Genomic DNA, 20,578 nt, shown 5'->3' with positions numbered 1-20,578 from the left:
ATAAATGAATAAAAACAAAAAATACTCTATAATAATGATATAAATGAATAATATTGATATAAACATATCCTAATAAATTGTTGTGATTGTTTCTAATATAATAGCTCTCACATACTAATTGTAGTCTAAACTGTAGAAATATTTGTTGATACGATAATACTGTATGCAACTTACACATTAAAAACTGAATTTCACATGTTAAAACTTAGCTCTAAACAACGATTTTTATTTGTTGAATTATTAAGATTTCCAATAGATTACTCTAGGTATATCTTTCTATTGGCCTAATCATTGCACCTCCTTTTGGTGCAAGTGCTAGTCTTACTAAGTTATGAGAAATGGTTTCTCTTTTATCAATTGAACCTCCTAACTATATATACATAGTTACCTACTTGAAAATTTGAAGTGATAATTTTTTTTCGTTTCCTTTTAACCTACTAGAATCCAAACATCTTTATTGTAGCTGTCTTGAAGTTTTACCAAGTTTTCATAGTTTGTTATATTACACTTCTTTTTGATAGTAATAACAAAGTGGAATGCAATGTTGTAACATTTTACCATCCACTCACATCATACAACAAGACGGTCTAGTTGCATATCATTCAAATTGTTTATTTTTTATTTTTTTTTGGGATCAGTAATAGGCCAAAGCCAAGTTTTTTTTTTTCTTTTTTAGAAGGGGGTAAAAATTTATTCAATCAAATCCAAACTACAAACCAAAGGCCAAAGGCCCCCAACAATACTACAAATCCCTGTCTTCCAATATCAGTTGCTCAATGAGCTCACAATACTCAGAAGGTAACTCATCCCAACTACTAATATCCCACCTGTCCACATTCTTTGAAGCCCACTTTGCCAAACAATCCGCCACTCTATTCCATTCACGAGGGATATGACGAAAGGAAACAAAGTCCAAGGAACTACAAAGACTTAGAATTTGCCTGTCCAAAGAGGCAAGTTGCCAACTAACATCCTCCAAACTCTGGTTATTCAGCATATCTACAACAATTTGAGAATCAGACTTATAGATGATCTTCTTCCATCCTAGAGAGCATCCTCTCTTCACAACAATCTTAATAGCAAGGGCCTTCATTAGATTATTAGAATGTTGGCCCTTGTAAATAGAGAGGAGAAAAACCGCACCACCATCATTACCTCTAGCTATAGCCGCAATACCAACGTGGGCAGGGTTCCCCCGAGAAGAACCATCCGTATTAATCTTCAAGATCCCAGCAGGGGGAGGAGTCCACCTCTCATCCCGACAAACCCGTTGCTTACCATGGCGAGGTCATTTTCCAAGAGTGCATCCTCGACTGTTATCCCCTAGGTTCAGATTCCTCACAATAACTTGATCACCAAAGAAAGAAGTCTTCGCTGGAGGTCTGCCCAAGCTTTCCCAAAAATCAATAAGATAGGTAGCATGAATACAACCATGACACTAAGCCTCCCCCCATTTATCCCATATCTCTCTGGAAAAAGGGCAAAGAAAAAATAAGTGGGAGATACACTCCTCATTGTGCGAACAAAGGAAGCAAACAGAATGACCCTGAAAACCTCATTTGCGAAGATTCTCCCAAGTGAAGCATTTCTTCTGAGCCAACAGCCATAAGAAAAAATTACATTTGGGCCAAGAAAAGTTGCTCCAAACCTTCTTCCACCAGTGCACTTCGGTTGGACCATGTAGGTTCCTGTCAACTATAGCATAGCCTTGAGCCACAATAAATTTACCTTTTGGGCTAGGACTGCAAGCCAGAATGTCCCTCCCATTAAGGGAGCTACAAAACCTATTCTCCAAAGCTTTAGAAAGTATTCGTTTTATTACATTGGAAGTAAATACTTTCATTTTAGCTTTTGGTTTTTAAACAAAAGATTACAAATATGCAGCTTCTATAAAGCCCATGAGCTAGATTATTGTGCAGATATTATGGAAGATCAGCCTGTGTGAGAAAAGCACTAGGAATTGGGAGATTAATGGAACTCTTTGTTGTTACAAATTTAAGGGAAAAACTGACAGCTGTTGTAATGATGAAACCTACAATTCTGCAAACAATCTTAGTCCAAATAGTGCTGGCAGTGGGTTGACTTTCTTTGAGCATGCTTTTCATCTGTGTGCTGGTTTAGATCCAGTTCCTGGGTTTCTCATTTGGCCTTCCACATTGATCTAGTCATTCTTGTACATGCTTTTGGTGGTTTTTCAGAGAACCCTGCCTTGGTCTCTGCGGGGCATATCTTATTAACAGTATTGGTGGAGGCCTCCATGGATGAAAGAGGTTCTAGGAGGCTTTATAGTAGAGGTTTTGGCATTACCAGGCATATATTTTCGTTTGGGGCTTTCTATGCCTTGTATGTTTTATCCTTAGGCATATTAACAGCTGTTAGCAAAGAGACAGGCTAGAAGTCTAAACTTCAAGATGTTCAGGCACTGATGAGGAGAGCGGATATCTTCTTATTGTGAACAATTTTCTGCAGCAGTAACTTGTTTATTGCGCTGGTATTGTATGAATAGTCAGAGGGGCTAAAATCTTCTTGGTAGGCTTAATTTCCTCAGTTCATGACCTTTGAACATGGAGTAGTCATGTGACAGTGTACTTAACTAATCAGAACATTACTTTTTGAAACCTCAAGGTTTGCCTGCAAGAAACTGTGCTAAGACTAAGAACATCTAGCAACCATAATGCCACTGCAAACAAAACCTTATCAATTGCTCAAATGTTGCATGCTAACTTTTTCTAGCAGAAATTGAACAGGACTATGAAGAAATTTAAGCATGAGATAGATGAACAGCATATACACTAATCACCACGAGCTTGTGTTATGTGAAACTAAAAGAAAGATATTTTGAAATGACTTTCGATCGTCTACTTTGTATGTTACTTTCCACATATCACAAAAAGTATCTTATGAATTTATGAACCAACCTTCCATTCAGATGGTCAATTACCTTGTCAAGTTTGGATTATGTATTAATGGTATTTCTTCTATTTCCTAGAGATCAAGGCCGTAGTAAGGCGCAAGGAGAAAGCAAAGGATCTTGAAGGCATTGATACAACAAATATCATATCTGATTCTCGTCGTAGAAGAGCGACATCCAATTTCTTTATTCCTCCTCCACAGTATAAGGTTTCAAATGAAGATGATGAGGATAGCAGTGATGATGATGATAGTAAAAGCTTAGAAGACGACGGTATGTTCTTGATGCTTTTTTCATTTTGATAGTTTAGCACAAATAATGCACATAAAATTTGAAGTACGATTGGAATAGCCTGTTGGGTTATATATGGTATGTTATATATATTAATTTAACTTCAAACTCATGAGGCCATCAGAACTGTGTCAGAGACAATTATTGTGTTTATGTGTTCTTAAATATTTACCATGGACATTTTTTGGCCATGTTATAGGATATTAGATCAATTGTCATACTTTTTTTTTCTTGCTAATGGGTTCTTCCATTCTGAAACATAGGTTTTTTATATGAAACTCACTTTGAAATATGTGTATGGTGCAATAGCAGTATTGATCAGTTTGAATCTACAAGTAGCAACACAGATCCAGGATATTCTAATACATATATTTGAGCTGATTTATTTTGAAGTTTTGATACTTGCATGTGATAAATTGCCACACATGGAAAAAAAAACCGAAATGAGAAATATTTTATTGGGAATCTTATCTGGATCTTAAAGCCCGTTGTCTTGATATTGTTCAATTTCATTTTGATTTTAACAATGTTGACAATAAGGAATGAACCTCTCCTTTACTATAATTATTATAAGCATGGCCATACCAGCTCACAACATCACCTCAGTACAATCAATTGGGGAGAAGGTAGTAATTTAGTGTCAATGAAAAGTCCTTTTTTTGAAGGAAAAAGGAAGAGAAGCTGCAGGTTTTCTGCTTATATCGCTTCTAGATTCCAAGTCTCCAAATAACCATAAGATTTTGTCAGTTTTGAGGAATCATACCTATATATGGCAGTCTTCATGATGGTCTTGGAGGAAAAAATAAAGTACTCTGATAAAGCTTTACAACAGTAACATCAATATAAATAGAAAAAATATCAAAATTGTGCTTTAATCTTTTGAATGGTGCTAATACAGTTTCTCTTAAGTTAGCAAGATCTTTAATCTTAAGTCGGACAGATTAAAATAATGTTTTATTTGCCTGTAGGAAATAAGCTATGTTACCAAATTCTTCCTTGGCAAGCTCAGAGTGTGGTACCATTGTTGCAAAGGTCTGGTCCTTATCATATTCTTGCAAAAGTCTGTCCAAATTCTGTTAGACAAACCCAGCACATTTTGCAGTTTCTATGGCAATTTGCCAAATCTGCAGCAGGACCCAGGCTGAATTTTACCAAAAAATGGCTTATTATTTTACTTTGTTGAAGTTTTTTTGGTCCATCTTAGTCAATCCAATCCTCCAACCCTAAAATAGACAACAAAAAAGGCTACAAAGAGAAATCATATGCAATTTGGACTAAAAAACACACACAGACACACAGATATATATATATATATATATATATATATATATATATATATATATATATATATATATATATATATATATATATATATATATATATGGTGGTGTATATTGCTATGTTGCTTTACTATTAGCATAGAGGTGTATGAACTTATTTTCTGCTGCATATACATATACATATCATACATACACTTTCGTACTGACAAATCCACCCCAAAAAAATCTTGAACAAATTTCACACGTGAATCTCGAACCTGCATCTGAACCCGAATCCGAACCGGTAACTTAGGAAATAAGGTTTGACATTGGTGGCAATTGGGCAAATGCTTAGTATTCATAGGAACAATCCTTTTCACCATGAGTTCTCGGTCTTATTGTATAGAAATTGTGGTCCTTCCATAGAGAAATCAAGTTGTTCAAGTGAAGGACATTGAAGTATTCTTGGAACTATCATACACAAGAGAGAAAGCTGAGTGTCATAGTTGAAAATCTCTGCGCTATATCGCAAGTATCGCGATATATCGCACCAAATAATGCTCTACGATTTTATCGCTGGTGATATTGCTGCCGGTTTAATGAAGATCACACAACGTGATTAATAGGAATAACTCGCTGAAACACACGACAATTTAGCATTAAAATCGGCAGACGAAAAATCAGAAATAATGTTTAAGCTTGAAATCGGTGGATAAAAAATAAGCCCTAAATTGGCAAGTGAGCACGCCAAGATGAAACAAATTTCTTTTGGTTGCAGATGCCAATGAGTGCAGACTTCTTGTTCCTGTTCGACGACATTATAGCATGCGAAGACAACATTACTTCATTGGCACCCGAACTACAGGAGGGATTTTAGAATTTATATGTCTTGTGTTTAATAGTTTAAGCTTTATTTTTTAGAGCATTATAAATTAGGAAACAACTAACTAGAAAACTAAACCTCATATCTTACGGGGTGAAATTTAGATTTCTTTTTATTTGTTGTTTGGCCACGAGTTTAGAGATTATCGTGAAACTAAAAACTCTTGTTAAAGCTATTTATAAATTTATTATAAAACTGTTTAGCAATACCGATATAAGAGTTTTATAATAAATTTATAAAATAATTTTTACAAGAGCTTTTTTAACTAGTAGAATTAACAATATTTTTTTATATTTGCTAACATATAAATTTACACAGCTTGCTCATATTTGAAATATATTAATATGGATATTTAATTTATTTATATAAAATAAATATTTGAATAGAAAATTAAAATATATTTATAGTTTTAATATATGTATTATTCAAATATAAAATGTAAATAATAAGTAGCTAACTTCAGGACAATCCATGTTGCTAGTTGTTATTTATTTAATTTAAAATTTTGATTTTTATATGATGGTAATCTCGAATTTGTATATGTTCTACAAATTTAATGTTGTGTATGCTTTAAGAATATTTTAAGAAATTATATATTTTGAAATGTTCCATAAAAGTGCCGATTTATTGCCGATTTTTCCGCTTAGTTTTTGGCAAATCCGAGTTCTTCAATATTTTTGAGTTTACTGAGATATTGCCGAGTATGAGTTTTTCAACAATGGCTGAGACCATACTGACTAGGAGACTTGTACCCTAAACCTCAATACTTCTTTCCCATTCTAGAGACATGTTCCCATCTTGGAGACCTATATGGAGACATCTCTAGACATAAGGAAACTTTAGATGAAGTTTCTTTGTCTCCTATACATCTCCTACGAGTATTGATTGAGAATCTGAAAACTACCAATTGAGAATTCATAGATGTATTGGGTAAAATATGTTGGATTTTCTTAAAATACTGATATGTTGCTTTAGAACTAAACATATACATAATAGACTTGTAAATTTCCATAAAATTTTACAAGTTTTTCTGGGGGTATAAAGTTTCCTTTCAAGCCCCAAAGAGGCTAGAATGTGACATCAAATATTAATAAGGCTTAAGTTATGTACACGCTTTGAGGTTTTATTAATTGATTGAAATTATAGTCATCTTCAAGTTCCTCTATACCATGCTTTGAAAAATAGTGGCATTCAATCTCCAGGTGATTATGGTTTTGAATATCTTTTTCTATCATGATGATGATCATCAAATATCAATATAATCAACCTATTTCAATGCTTCTAATTCTTAATTAGTGTTTGAATGCGTGTGCCTATGCATACATGCATACATGCATACATACATATACATGCATATGTGTAGGTACATATATATGTATGTGTATGTAAATTTCCATATGTACGTACTATTAAGATATTATCTCCTTAGTTAAATACTTTGTATAATGGTCAACTACTTGTTTGTAGTCCGTCTTTCAGTCTAGATAGGAATGTTTCCTATCCTATCTTCAATTTTGTTTCTAATTTTGTTTTTAGTCTACGTTGTTTAACATCCTTGTAATTCTTTATAAGGAACACATTTGTTCCTCTGTTAATCAATCAATCATCCGAAAATCTGTTAATTTGCCAATTCTTGAATCTTGTAACATGGTATCAGAGCCTAATATGCTATTATTTCAAAAATTTATAATTTCTTTTGGAATTATCAGTGCATAAATTTTTCGAAATTATTCTATGCATTTCTTGGTGCTCGTTCTGAGTAACTCGCCTAGGTTTATCGAGCAGTTGTATTTTTGTTTTTGTGCACAAGGATCTGAGCTTTTATCCCACACTTCTGTTGCTAGTTATTTGCCTGAACACGATGTCTTTATCTGCGTTCATGTCTTCTATTGATGCCTAGAATTTGTGTCTATCTCTGGAAAAAAAAAGCCCTGTTCTTCTCTACAAATCATGCACGTTTTTGGCCGTGTTGTTCACTTTTTTAGGTGTCCCTTTTTCAATAATCAGTGATGTTTTCTTCTCCAAAGTACAAAAACGACCTCATCTACGACATTTTTCATTCTAGAAGCTATCGGTTTTGCAGTTTTTGCCATTTTTTCTGCAACTTTTTCCCATCAATGGCTGCGGACTAAGGTTTTGTTCGAAAACCCTAACTTTGTGGCTTGGAAAAATTTTCTGATTACATATTCTTGGTGTTTTTTTCGAGATCTCAAATGGATCTTCATTAGATTTTTGTGGGTGCCTTGTTTTTTATGCCTCGATTTTCGAGGCTACGGATTTGAAATCTGTTGTTCCTAGAACCACCTAAAAATCGCCCAAATTGCGATAAGATTCATGCTTGGCAATTTTTTCTGAATCGTGAATCGCTAGAGTCAATTTTTTTGGGTGAATCGCCTGAATCGGCGATTCATCGCAAAAATCGCCAGAATCTTTGCTGTGAATCGGCCGCGGCAGCTAGGAAGTTGACTTGCATCATCTTGGCGGCATAGTAATTCAACAAGGAAATGTTGTATCTGTACAACATAAAGATATTGGGGAAGCAACAGTAAAAAAAAAAAAAACAAAAAATGACGACAAATAAAAAATGTTCAGAATGCATAATGGACGATGCCTAGGGGAAGGGAAAGACATAATCAGGTAGTAAAACATCAGTGGTTGTCAGAAAGAGTGTGGGATCAGAAGAAAATCACAAAAATGCTGTGTTTTGTGCAGTTTTGTCTTGGCCTTGGACTTCGCCTTGTATCGGGATAGGGAGTGCGCTTGGGGCAGTCGCTGCGGTTATCAATTGTGAGAATATTGATGAGACCTGAAGCTGTTGTAGGCATGGGGTGTCTGTGGTGGAGAGAATAATAGAGCAAGCGTTTTGAGAGGGGTGATATGCTTTGAAGCACTTGGAGTAGGTGTTGGACGAGAAGCTGTCTTATAATAACAAAGGTAGCTGTCTTATAAAAACTCTTTACCCCATGCGGTAAACACAAACTTCCACGTTTATGTATGTTAAGTTTTAACTTCTATTTGATGATGTTATAGTGTGTTTAAGTTATATTCAATAAAGGGTGCATGAAATAAGTTTTAAATTGTTAAAATCTCTAAATTTAAAGGGTTTTTTCAAATTTGCCGATTCATCGCCGATTCATGGGTGATTCATTGTCGATTCACGATTTGATTCGGCCTTGCCGATTTCGATACAATTCTGATTCTCGTTACTTTGTTGAAATCCAACTTCAAAATCTTTTTGGGTTTTGTATCAGTTCCTCTGGGTACCTGTCAATTTTTTTTGGGTCAGGTAGGAATTTGGCTTGAAATCCGTGCTTGTTGAATTTCAGTCTTGAAGTTTGTACTTGAATTCTTCGAAATGACATCATTGACTAATCTGATGTTGGAGGGCAGTGTATTCAATGGCCGCAATTATAACCATTGGAAGTAGCGCATGTTAACCATCTTCGAGTATCGTCGTTTGGATGAGCTTGTTCTAGGCACAAAGACTCGTCCGACCTCCGACCAAGCAAAACAGGACTAGTTTGATGATCACAATCGAGAGGCTGTTATGCTTCTTAAGCTCTCTGTTATCGATGATCAACTATTGCAGATTCCTTCTGGCAAGTCAGCTATAGAAATTTGGAACTGCATGAAACATCTGACAAGAGTTAGGCATTCTTTCTGAAGAATCAGCTGTTCTCCATTATGATGGATGAACGTATGTCCTTGCAAGAGCATTTGAGAAAGATTAAGGACATCTGCGATCAGCTCGAAGCTATTGGTCGGAAAATGGAGGAAGAGGATATGGTAGTCATCACTCTGAAAAGTCTACCATCGTCCTATGAGCACTTCATAGAAACACTCAACATTATGTCAACTAACGTTGATTTGAAGTTTCCAGAATTATGCACCAAACTTCTGTAGCAGGATCGTTGGAAACAACAATTTGGCAGTAGTGCTTCTACAGCCTCCTCAGAGCAACTATTTGCTGCAAAATCCTTTCAATAGAACATCGGCAACCATCAATCTTCTCAGCCTTTCCAGCATCAACCTCCTGCTCAATCCCTGGATGGCTCTATGAAGCAAAATGTGCAGTGTAATCACTGTCACAAGTTTGGCCATATGAAGTTTGAGTGCCGGAAACGTTTGGCTGCCCAAGCAAGGCAAAATGCTTCCCAGCCAACAACACAAGTTGTTGAGCTTCTTGATCAAGGCGAAGCTGCATTTTTTGCCATCTGAATCTGTTTCTATTTTTTTTTGGGTTTGTTGGTTTTCTCCTAAAACATCATTTCATGTTGTCTGTAATACGCAAGGTTGCGTGAAATTCTGAGTTTTACCGTTTTTTCCACAAAACGAAGTTTTGTAATTGCAATCTATTTTGAGTCATAGCACTCTTCTGGCAAAGCTTCTTGGTTTCAGCATTCTGTAGATCCAACGAAGGTCTCAGTTATCCCAAAATGTTTCGACATTCGTACGTTGACCATTAAGGGAGGGTATTAAGATATTATCTCCTTAGTTAAATACTTTCTATAATGGTCAACTACTTCCCTGTAATCTATCTTTCAGTCTAGATAGAAATGTTTCCTATCTTGTTTTCAATTTTGTTTCTAATTTCGTTTTCAGTCTACGTTGTTTCTTTTAGAAAAAACGTCCTTGTAATTCTTTATAAGGAACACATTTGTTCCTCTGTTAATCAATCAATCATTCAGAAATCCGTTAATCTACCAATTCTTGAATCTTGTAACACATACATACATATACATACATGTGTAGGCTTATGTATATTTAGATAACATATACATCATAGTTGCATGGGTATCTATACCCAGACCTTTGGGACGCACATGGAGCACTGGTACAGGTACCCAATTACCAGGTACATTAGGTAGCATCATAGCTATGGACCTTGATTAAGATTTCTGATTTTTGTTTGTGCATCAGCTTGCTGTTTAACAAGCTTATTTTTATATGTAATCACCAATCAATTTGAAACTTTGATACAATGCTTGTATGTCATTTTAATCTAAGTAGTTATCTTCAAAGTTAATGTTTTATAGTAAACTTTGTCACGGTTCTTGTTTTGAAAACACAATGTCATTATATAATCAGATATTTCTATAAACTATTAAATTATATATAAAAAAATTGATGTGCTCAAAGTACCCCCATCTCTTATTTTGAAAAAGTAACAATACTTGTAATTGAACTCATCTCCAAAGTACATAAGTACACTCATCTTTGTGCAACCTTGATATACATATATGTGTATGCACATTCATATGTTTGTGTGTGTGCATGTGCATACATATGTTTGTGTATGTGTATGTACATACATTCATGAACACGTGTGTGTGTGTGTATGTGTGTGTGTGTGTGTGTCTATATATATATTTTGCTGTCTCCAAGTATCAGTCTACTACTAGTACTGTTAATGTTGTAACTTCAGTCAGATTGAATTGACCTAGAAATTATCCTTCTATAGTTTTTGGTTAATCATCAATTCGACAAACTCTCATTTATCTACTTATATATATATATATATATATATATATATATATATTTGCAGCAATCATATACCTTAACATGATAGCAGAGCCGGGCTGCAAATGTAGAATAGAAAATGAAAATGAGAAAAATCACAACTTTTGATTGTGCAAACACTTGTTACGGCCACCCTATATGGCATCAACTCGAATATATAGTCTGACTGTCATACAAAGTTTCAGTGGGTTAGAAACTATATTGTTTTGCCTCTAGTTTAAAGCTCCTTTGATATATATGTTGACTAGGCAGAAACTAAACAAATATCTATATGCTTGAGTCGATTGAAACACCCAAATCAATAAGGGATGTAGAGTGCAATATATTTCCATTGCCTTTGGATTGTGCAGATGAGTGGTGATCAAGGCATTACAATGATTCCAAACTTTAAATGTAGAAAAAGACATGAAAATGACAGAGACTAAACGTAGACCGAGAAGTAAGGAGAACAATTGAAGAGGTGATGTCCTCTGTAAGTTCATCTCTCCCTCACCTGATGTTGTATCTCAACAAGAGATGGAGAGGGAGGCAATAGCCACTTTTGATACCATCTAAATATCACCATGAATACTCTTCTGGTTTGTATAAATTTGTATGATTGAATTTGATGATAGTTGCAATTGAATTCTATTTTGGAGATATATATTTTTGGGTTCGCAAATTCTGGGAACTAGAGATTCAAGCCTGGAGGTTATATTTCTTAAATACTATGCAATTTCTTGCCTCTAAATTTGTAGCAAATGAGATTTCAATACCTACGCGATTAAGTTTATATTGGTAGGAGAAAATCTTCGTGAAGTGAACAATGATGTGGGTTCGCATAACTTCATGTAGATTGACAAAGTCAAACTCAGCTTTGGCGAGTTTGTGAAGAGCTGGACATAGCTGTGCGATATAGAAAGCGGTAAAGACGGATAGTCACTCATGAAATTATATTGAGGATTACAATGACCCAAGCAGATTGGGCCTTGCTAGTACAAACTATGTAAAATGGAATGAATATCGTGGGTATGATGATGAGATCATTTTGAGTCATATGCAAACAATATCATTCATAGTACATGGACTATCATTTTTATCAGACTGGAAAGTCTTGTATTTATCAGTGTCGATAAAGGGTTGGGTAAAGTAAGTGTTCAATTTCTTGTTGTGTAGAGGATCATGTGAACATGCAAAATTCCTTGGGCAAAGTCTAAAGAAACACAGTCACCTTCCAAAGTAGGGCCGACAATCCTATAAAGTTTGTTGGAGATTGGGCGGTCAATGGCCAAAGGCCCACAACATTAGATTGATCTTCCAGCAAATGTGCATAATCTTCCAATGTGGAGATAATAACCTCGACTCATCGTAATCTGACTCTAGCTGCACGTTAATCAAAGGGTAAGTAATAAATAAGGGCATTCATCAATGAAGGATTGAAATTGTAAAAATGATATTATGTCCACATCTATTGACAACAACGTTGATTAATGAGGAAATGCTATTCGACAATGATGGAAAGGTAAAATGTGGATATTTTATGGGGGTTGTATTTCGATACTTGTAAGGTAGATAAAATACTTGACTCATATTGAATGAAGAATGACATAATAACATAAATGAAAATTACAACATTCTGATTCGTCTGACTAATACTTGCCATGACAATGAACGTGCAACATAAAGGGATTTTAAGGTGGCGACATATTTTGGATGAAAGATAAATATAAAAGTAATAGCGACAACAAAAGGAGGTGATGTGGATGTCATCGAAGCGTAATGCATTTCATAAGGTAAGTACGACTGTCATGAGGGTTAGATGGACCCACTACCAAAGTGAATGCAAATTATTCAGATCTATGAATATATGCAATAAAATGATGATGTTGGGAGTCTTCTAGCTTCGAAGGCTTATATAAAGGAAATAAATTTATGCAGATATTATGATAGCTAAAATGAAAGATCATACTGTCAATTAAAGTCACCACATACTATTGATAAAAGGAATTAATTAAATAGAAAGGGTATGAAACGGAAGGCTAAAAGAATACAAAACAAAATTGAGAATATGATATTTTTGAAGATATTTATATTTATATAAAGAAGTTGAAATAAAAGGTATATGGAAAGCCAGTTAAAATCAGCGCATTCAAAGGGAGGTAAATCGCATTCTTCAAAATTATTATTTGAACTTTATCCCTTAATCGTACATTTTTGGATCTTCTCAATTTAGCCTTTGCCATTTAACATTGATAATGTAAAGTTTAATACAGTTTTCTATGACAGTACTGATAAATGTATGGTTTTATTTCAGGTTCAATCTTTGCTAATGAAGGACCTGATATGCTCCACAATATGTATAATGATAATGCAAAGATATTGATAAAAGTTTCTTCAACCTTAGATATTTGTATTACCTCCAATCAACTCACATTAATTGATTTCGATGCTTGCAATATCGGGCGGTAACAACATATATACAAGGGTGGTCAGTTATATGGGTGAATGGGCATGTCTTTAAATGGAGACATGACCATTCACCGATATACCCGATTGGTGGTTTGATCACACCCGATGTTTGGTGATAATAAAACTAATTGTTTCAAAGACTTAACAAAGCCCGATGCAAATTGATAATGATCATAATGGAATGCGATCATTACTAAGATCAATCTCAGATATAAACAAAATATATACGCACAGTCGGTTCTATATACAGAAATCATCATGAATAATGCAGATTATATTTATGCATATATACATATCAATTTTCAAATCAGATAGATAGATAGATAGATAGATAGATATCTATATATGAATGTATTCTCATATGATCAGAGATATTGTCTTAACCGAAGCTGCATGTTTTAACACTCCCTCTTAGCTAGGGAAGACAAAGTGCATATGGGTTCTTCTCATTATAAGAATTAATATCCTCTAGATATTTTAAGAAAATCAAGTCTCATTATATTCTTTCAATTACGATGTGTACACAGATATCAAGTCTCATGATATCCACCATAAAATATCATGGCATATTCATAGATATTAAGTCACATAATATCCACCATGATTTTAAACATATTGATCTTCAATAGAGACCAAGTCACATGATATCCATCAACATGCTCTTTTAACTATTATGATTTTCAAGAATATCAAGTCACGTGATATTCATCATAATAGTAATCTAATAATTTAAAGTCGTCACCTTATATTATTAGAGTCAACATTTCAATATAAAAGATTGTCTCATTTTAATACTGAACATAGGGTAGGCCCATGAGTCATAAAGTCACACATTGTTGTCGGTAAATTCTATATTGTAGCCGATGGATAGAATAGTATCTGAATGGTGACGGTTGAGTCACCCCTTCGGGAAGGTATATGTACACCATTTGGAAGGGACTTTGGGATCATCATTGGAATCATATCGAATATTGTAGTATCTTCTGTATACGTGCGAATAATAAAATGAATACTTCTGTGATACATGTTTTTGTTTATTGTCTGAATGCATTAATAAACCATTTACCCTGTACGGTAAACATTTGGTGCCATTGCCTATAAGGATCGGGTGCTATGAATGCCGAACACATTGAATAAAGATAGAAATAGAAACCAGAAGATGACAACATAAGTGTGGCACGGGAAATATTAAACCGCACACAACAAAGTAACTGGAGGCACAAACTCCAACAACCCCCCGAAAGGTATGACAGTGGTGTCACAGTTGGTGACCATGGTACCACAGGAGCATTGATGAACGGAGTGCAGTCACCAAGTCGATCAAGAGAGAGGTTGATAGAAGAAGCTCGAGAAAGGCGAAAGGTGATCAAAGGAACAAAGGAAGAATTGGCAAATTGGTATACGCCAAGGGGAAATCCGGACGGAAGGGAAAGGACCAGCACGGCTTGAAGTGTCGAAGGAACACAAGCGTGGGGTGAACTCTTCATCCCTGATACACTTGATGAGCAAATACAGTTTGGTCAAAACAATGAGGTCCTTGAGGAAGCCTTAACGCCACTCGAGAACGTAGGTGTCCGTAACATAGGTGTTCAGAGTGGTACGGAAGTACAAAACAACGCGGGTACCGACAACAACACAAAAAAAAAAAAGAAATGGTACCGATGGCTGGTCCAAAGGAAAAGTTACCAAAGTTCGACAGGGATGGCACGATTGACCCAATTAGACATTGTAAAACTTGCGAAATGATTTGGATAGCGCATGGAGAAAGCAACCATGACGAATGGGCAAAGCAATTTCCAGCCACCTTACAAGGTGTAGCAATCGATTGGTTTTCGGACACCAATCTGACAAAGCTAACCACATGGGAAAATATAAAGAAGGAATTTATTACAGAGTTTCAACTGCTACAAGATGACAATGAGATAGTAGCAGAAATCTACGCCACAAAACAAGGAAAAAAATGAAACAGTCTGTGTATATGCTAGAAAGCTAAAAGAATTAGTAAATAAAATGGAATGTAAGCCAACAGATGGGCTAAAAAAGAGATGGTTCATAGAAGGACTATGACCAGAGTTAAAAAGGAAAATGAAGATTGTACCGCCATCGTCGTACACTAAAGCATACAATCAAGCGATGGACTTAGAGAGTGAACAAAAGATAAAAAAGAAGAAGAAAAGAAAATCATCAAACTTAGATGAATCCTCTTCTGAGAATAGCAATAGTGATGAGAAGGGCAGTAAGAAGGTCCGAGCCCTCCAGAAGGATATGATCAGGATGATGAAATAGTTTAAGAATATGCAGAAAGGGAATAGCTAGACAAAAGAAAATGAGCTATGGTGCACAGAATGCAAGACAAAAGGCCACACTAAGGGATCCTGTCCGAAGAATCAGTTCTGTGATATTTGCCAAATCGCAAGACGTTCCACAAAGGAATGCCCGTTCAATATGAAAACAAGAGGGCATCAACAAGTGCTCCTAACATAGGAAGCATCCACGTTAGGAGGGAACGAAAACACGAACAATGACGATGCCACCTTAGGTGGGTACAAAAACAACAGAGGGGGACAAAACAACACCAACAACAACAATTATAACAATAATAATTGGGGACACAGTCAGATTCAGTATGATGCGAACGACCGATCGATGGTTCAATGTTGGCATGCAACTTGTGGGGCCACTTTGCACGAAATTGTACAACGACAAACACACCGTAGTTGTTATCTAGATGGTGTGGTGTTGGAGACCACGAAGATGCCAAGTGCCTGAAATCAAAATTAAGAGTGAATTTGATTAGCATCAAATCAGGAACGGACGAAGAGGAAGTCCTAGCAATTACATGTAAACAGGCAAAGTTGTACTTAGACCCGACAAAAGAAAAGAAGAGACTCGAACAAGCACGGGCAGGAATTGAGAAGGGGATGCAGACAAAAAATTCACAAATAGAGAAGGGGGACACTTCAGGTACCTCAATGAGGAACTTTGCAGAACAAAACATCATAAGGCAAATATTACAAACTAAAGTACCAGTAAAATTATATGACTTGATCCTCATAATGCCCCAACTATGAACGACACTCACAAACATGGCTCTGGCTGCTAAATTACCAGAAGAAACTAGAAAGGAGAAGGGAAGCAGAACAAACACAGTAGACCCAATGTTGCTAGCCGTCACATCAGAAAGGCATCCGATAGTCGTAGAAATGGGTATACTGGGAATGATCCTCTCAGACACAATTGTGGACGGAGGTTCAGGGGTAAATGTCCTACCAGGAGATATCTGGAAGAAGTTGGGACAGCCCACATTGTGGCCACCCAAGTTCCAATTGCTAGCTGTTAATGTTATAATTCTGTCGGATAAATTATATTATATATATGAGATATATAATATATGACAAATACTATATATGGTATAATTAACTTATATTAAGAGTGATATATATATAACAATTATAATATTTTGAGGGTATATTACTTGTGTTATAACTATAACTAATGTAAGTTAATATGTTAAAGAGACATGTCTCTTCAAGAGACATGCCTCTTTATTTCACATATATATTCATTCATGTAGTAACTTGAAAAACACATAAAATTCCACAAGTGTTATTACAAGTTAGAATCCTATTTCACTAACACTAGCTATAGACCAACATGGCATTAAGCCTGTAGGGATCTTGATGGTACAACTAGTAACTATTGGAACATAGTTGTTCCTGCTCGACTTTGTAGTCATCCCACTAAAAAGAAGGGGATATAACGCCTTTCTTGGACGAGGGTGGCTCGTACAAGCAAAGGTTAAACAGCTGGAAGAAGAATACACTACCAATGGAGAGCAGAGGACAGAGATTTATTTTTGATTTACACACACAAATGGTTGGAGAAGAAGTTGGATCGTCCGATTCAGAAGGAGAGGACGAAGGTAAGAAGCGAATAGAACCGGATGAGGAAGGAGTCCTACAGTTAGAAGGTGGATTGAAGGACGACGATTTGGATTCGGTAAATGGTCTATTTCATTGGCAAATGGAGGATTACGAGCTCTTTCCGAGTTGTAACATGTTAAGCGTCAACAAAGGTGAGAAAGGAGAGGAAAATGAATGTCCGAAGGAATACAGAGAAGCGGAAGAAGGAAAGGCGGTTACGGCTAAAGCTGAAGGGAAGAACATATAGTACGAACCTAGAAAAAGGAAAGACTCTATCGTACGATATACGATGAACTGACCGTGTAGAAAGGAAAGGTTACATCGCACCACGGGTATAGTAGAAAGGTGCCGACAGCAAGGAAAACACATCGTACGGTCTGCATAGGAAACAAAGAGGAAGGGCTTAATAAAAATTGCAGTTGTACGGAGTGAAGGTTCTAGAATCAAGAATACAATTATTCTCGGCAAGGAGTGGCAGCCGACGGAATTGATGGTATTGAATTTTGAGAACAAACTAGGCGATATGGATAGTCAGAGGGAGAGATTGTATAATTTAAACAAACTTGATGAGCGACGATTGCAGGTGCAACGGGCCACGAAGATTACACAAAATAGGCATAAGGCATGGCATGACAAGCACTTGAAGTTGAACAGATTCCAATCGGGACAATTAGTTTTGAAGTATAAGAGGCGCAACGAGATCAGACCAGGTAGATTTAAAATAAAGTGGGTTAGGCCATATAAAATCTGCGAACTGGGCGATAATAGAGCAAGAAAATTATGGACGCTTGACGAGAAGGAAGTAGCTGATGCAATAAATGGGTCAAAGCTGAAAGTCTATCATGAAAGAAATAACGCATCTCCGTGGATGAGCCACTAAGAGATTCTAAAAATAATAAATATTGGTGTGTATATGTAAAACAAAGTGTAAAATAGAATATTAAATTTTTTAGAAGTAAGCTGAAGAAAAGAGTAAAATATTAATATGTGTAATGAGGAAATATGGACTCAAAGCATACAGGCTTGAGAACATTTAAAAGGCAGAAGGCATATAAGCTCACCGTATAGACGTGTAAAGTGGAGGCTTGACCGTACAGCCGTACAGAGGGAGAGAGGCTCTATACATAAAATGCTAAAACAACAGGATCCTACAACATTTTGTATGATGAGAGAAGATCGTACGAACACACAGCAAAGGGAGAGCTCGGACCGTATGGTTGAAAGTTTGCATTGGGAAAGGCCGTATGGAAATATTGAAGGAAGCCATCACTGTACGAAACTCAAAGGGTAGCAGAAGGTAGTAGACCGTATGGCATAGTAGAACCTTGGAGAGCATCGTACGACCCATGCAAAGTACCGTATGACCAAACAGAGAGCCATACGACCACTAGAAGCAGAGGAAAAGGTATGGCCAAAACAAAGAGCAGTGAGCACTAGGAAGATACTGTACGACCATACGAGCAAATTGAAAGGGAGAAAGTTTGAAGAGCAAGAAAGAAGACATCGTGCGACCAATAGGAGATCATCGTGTGGAGCAACATCGTATGATTGTACGACAACATCGGCAAGGGGTTATTGAACTGTACGACAATCGTACGGACATGATCACATGGCTTAAGGAAAAAAGAGAATACCATACACCCATCTAGTGCGTATTGCTAGGAGATTGGAGGAAGAAGCTTGTAAAAGCCTCATACAGCTATACGACCTGAATAATTGAAAGAGCAAAGTTGGACTGTATGCCTAGGAGTTGAAAGAAGTGGCTGTATGGCCCATGTAGGATCAGTGGGAGAATGAAGGAAGCATAGTCGTACAATCAATTAGAGGGTTGCAAAAGATAGAACGACCATTATTAAAATGGAGGTAGAGGTGATTGATAGAAGGGGACAAGAAGTGCTAAAAAAAAAAAAATGACGATAGATCAAAATAGTGGAGAATGGAAAACGTATGGTATCGGAGGGACAGACATAAATAGGTAATGAAGAAAACATAAGCGGTTGGCAGAAAGAGTATGGCATCGGAAGAAAATCATAAAAATGGTGTGTTCCATGGAGTTTTGTGTGGCTTTGAGAGTGCTGCCCCTTGACCCCGCTGAGACCTCCAATCAGTTTAGTGTTCAATTGTGGGAAGTGTGACCAGTTCATGAGACTTGGAGCTACTGCAAGCATGGAGTGTTTGTCTGCCAGAGGTGGAGAGAGCACTAGAACAAGCCTTTCAAGAAGGGTGCTACGCTTTGAGGCACTCGGAGTAGGTGTTGGACATGAGGTTGTCTTGGTGGATGCATAGAGAGCTCAGGAGGAGCTGATCATCCAGTTGGAGGTAGTAGAGTGATACTTGGCTCGGTGTACCCAGGCGTTGGAAGTAGAGAAGGCGGCACAGGTGGCTATCAAGGTCAAATTGGCTAAGGTGATAGTATTGTGTTAGCAGAGGCTACAAATGCAACGTGTTTTTCGAGACCAGTTTGGTACAGGCACGAGACGAATGTGAAAGTGGTGTGACAGAAAATGATCTATCCTGTATGGTTAGTCATAGTTAGTGTATTCTATTTTGTTAATCTGTCTCGGATATTTTGTAATTGTCGTTCGGAGACGAGTTTACATTTTTGGGGGGGAATGATGTTGATGGTAAATTCTATGTTGTAGCCAATAGATAGAATACTATTCGAACGGGCGCGTGACAGTTGAGTCACCCCTTCGAGAAGGTATATGTACACCGTCTGGAAGGGACTTCGGGATCATCATTGGAATCATATCGAATATTGTAGTATCTTTTGTATACATGTGAATAATAAAATGAATACTTTTGTGTTGCATGTTCTTGTCTATTGTTTGAATGCATTAATAAACCGTTTACCCTATTCGGTAAACACACATATGACAAAAGAGTTTACACTTTAAACATCTTTATTAAATAATACAAATTTACAAAGTATGAGATTCAATCTCATTAACTTACATTTCAACCAAGCCAAGTTTCTTTCTGAAATGATCAACCTTCACTTTAGGAAGTGCCTTGGTAAGAATGTTAGCTGTTTGATCACTTGTATTGATGTATTCCGACTGAATAGCTCTTCTTTCCACCATGTCTCTTACATAAATACCGGATTCACAAATAACTTGATACAACTTTGGTTATCACAGTGAATATTGGTAGGTTTCATAGGCTCACCAAACAAGTTAGAAAGCAACTTCCGAAGCTAGATTGCTTCTCTAGCTCCCTTTTTTTTTGCAATATACTTTGCCTCAGTAGAACTCTGAGCAACTGAAGCTTGCTTTCTGCAGATCCAAGAAATCATAGCTGATCCTAAATTGAAACAACATCCTAACGTGCTTTTCCAGTCTTT

At 36.3% G+C, this 20,578-nt stretch overlaps 1 protein-coding gene across 2 annotated transcripts in view; it reads left to right on the top strand.

Annotated features, from left to right (window-relative positions):
* Positions 1-20,578, top strand: part of LOC149574732 (uncharacterized) — a 169,433-nt gene that overhangs the window by 99,620 nt on the left and 49,235 nt on the right. For both annotated transcript variants that reach the window (XM_089814549.1, XM_089814550.1), the window contains one exon: positions 2,990-3,184. In XM_089814549.1, coding sequence (XP_089670675.1) covers positions 2,990-3,184 — 195 coding nt within the window. The remainder of the gene's footprint in view (positions 1-2,989; positions 3,185-20,578) is intronic.

Source organism: Cupressus sempervirens, chromosome 2, assembly GCF_028749045.1.
Source record: "Cupressus sempervirens isolate cs-2001-9-10 chromosome 2, ASM2874904v1, whole genome shotgun sequence".
Classification (NCBI taxonomy): Eukaryota; Viridiplantae; Streptophyta; class Pinopsida; order Cupressales; family Cupressaceae; genus Cupressus; species Cupressus sempervirens.
Note: the sequence above shows the minus strand (reverse complement) of the source record. Positions and strands in the feature narration are given on the sequence as shown.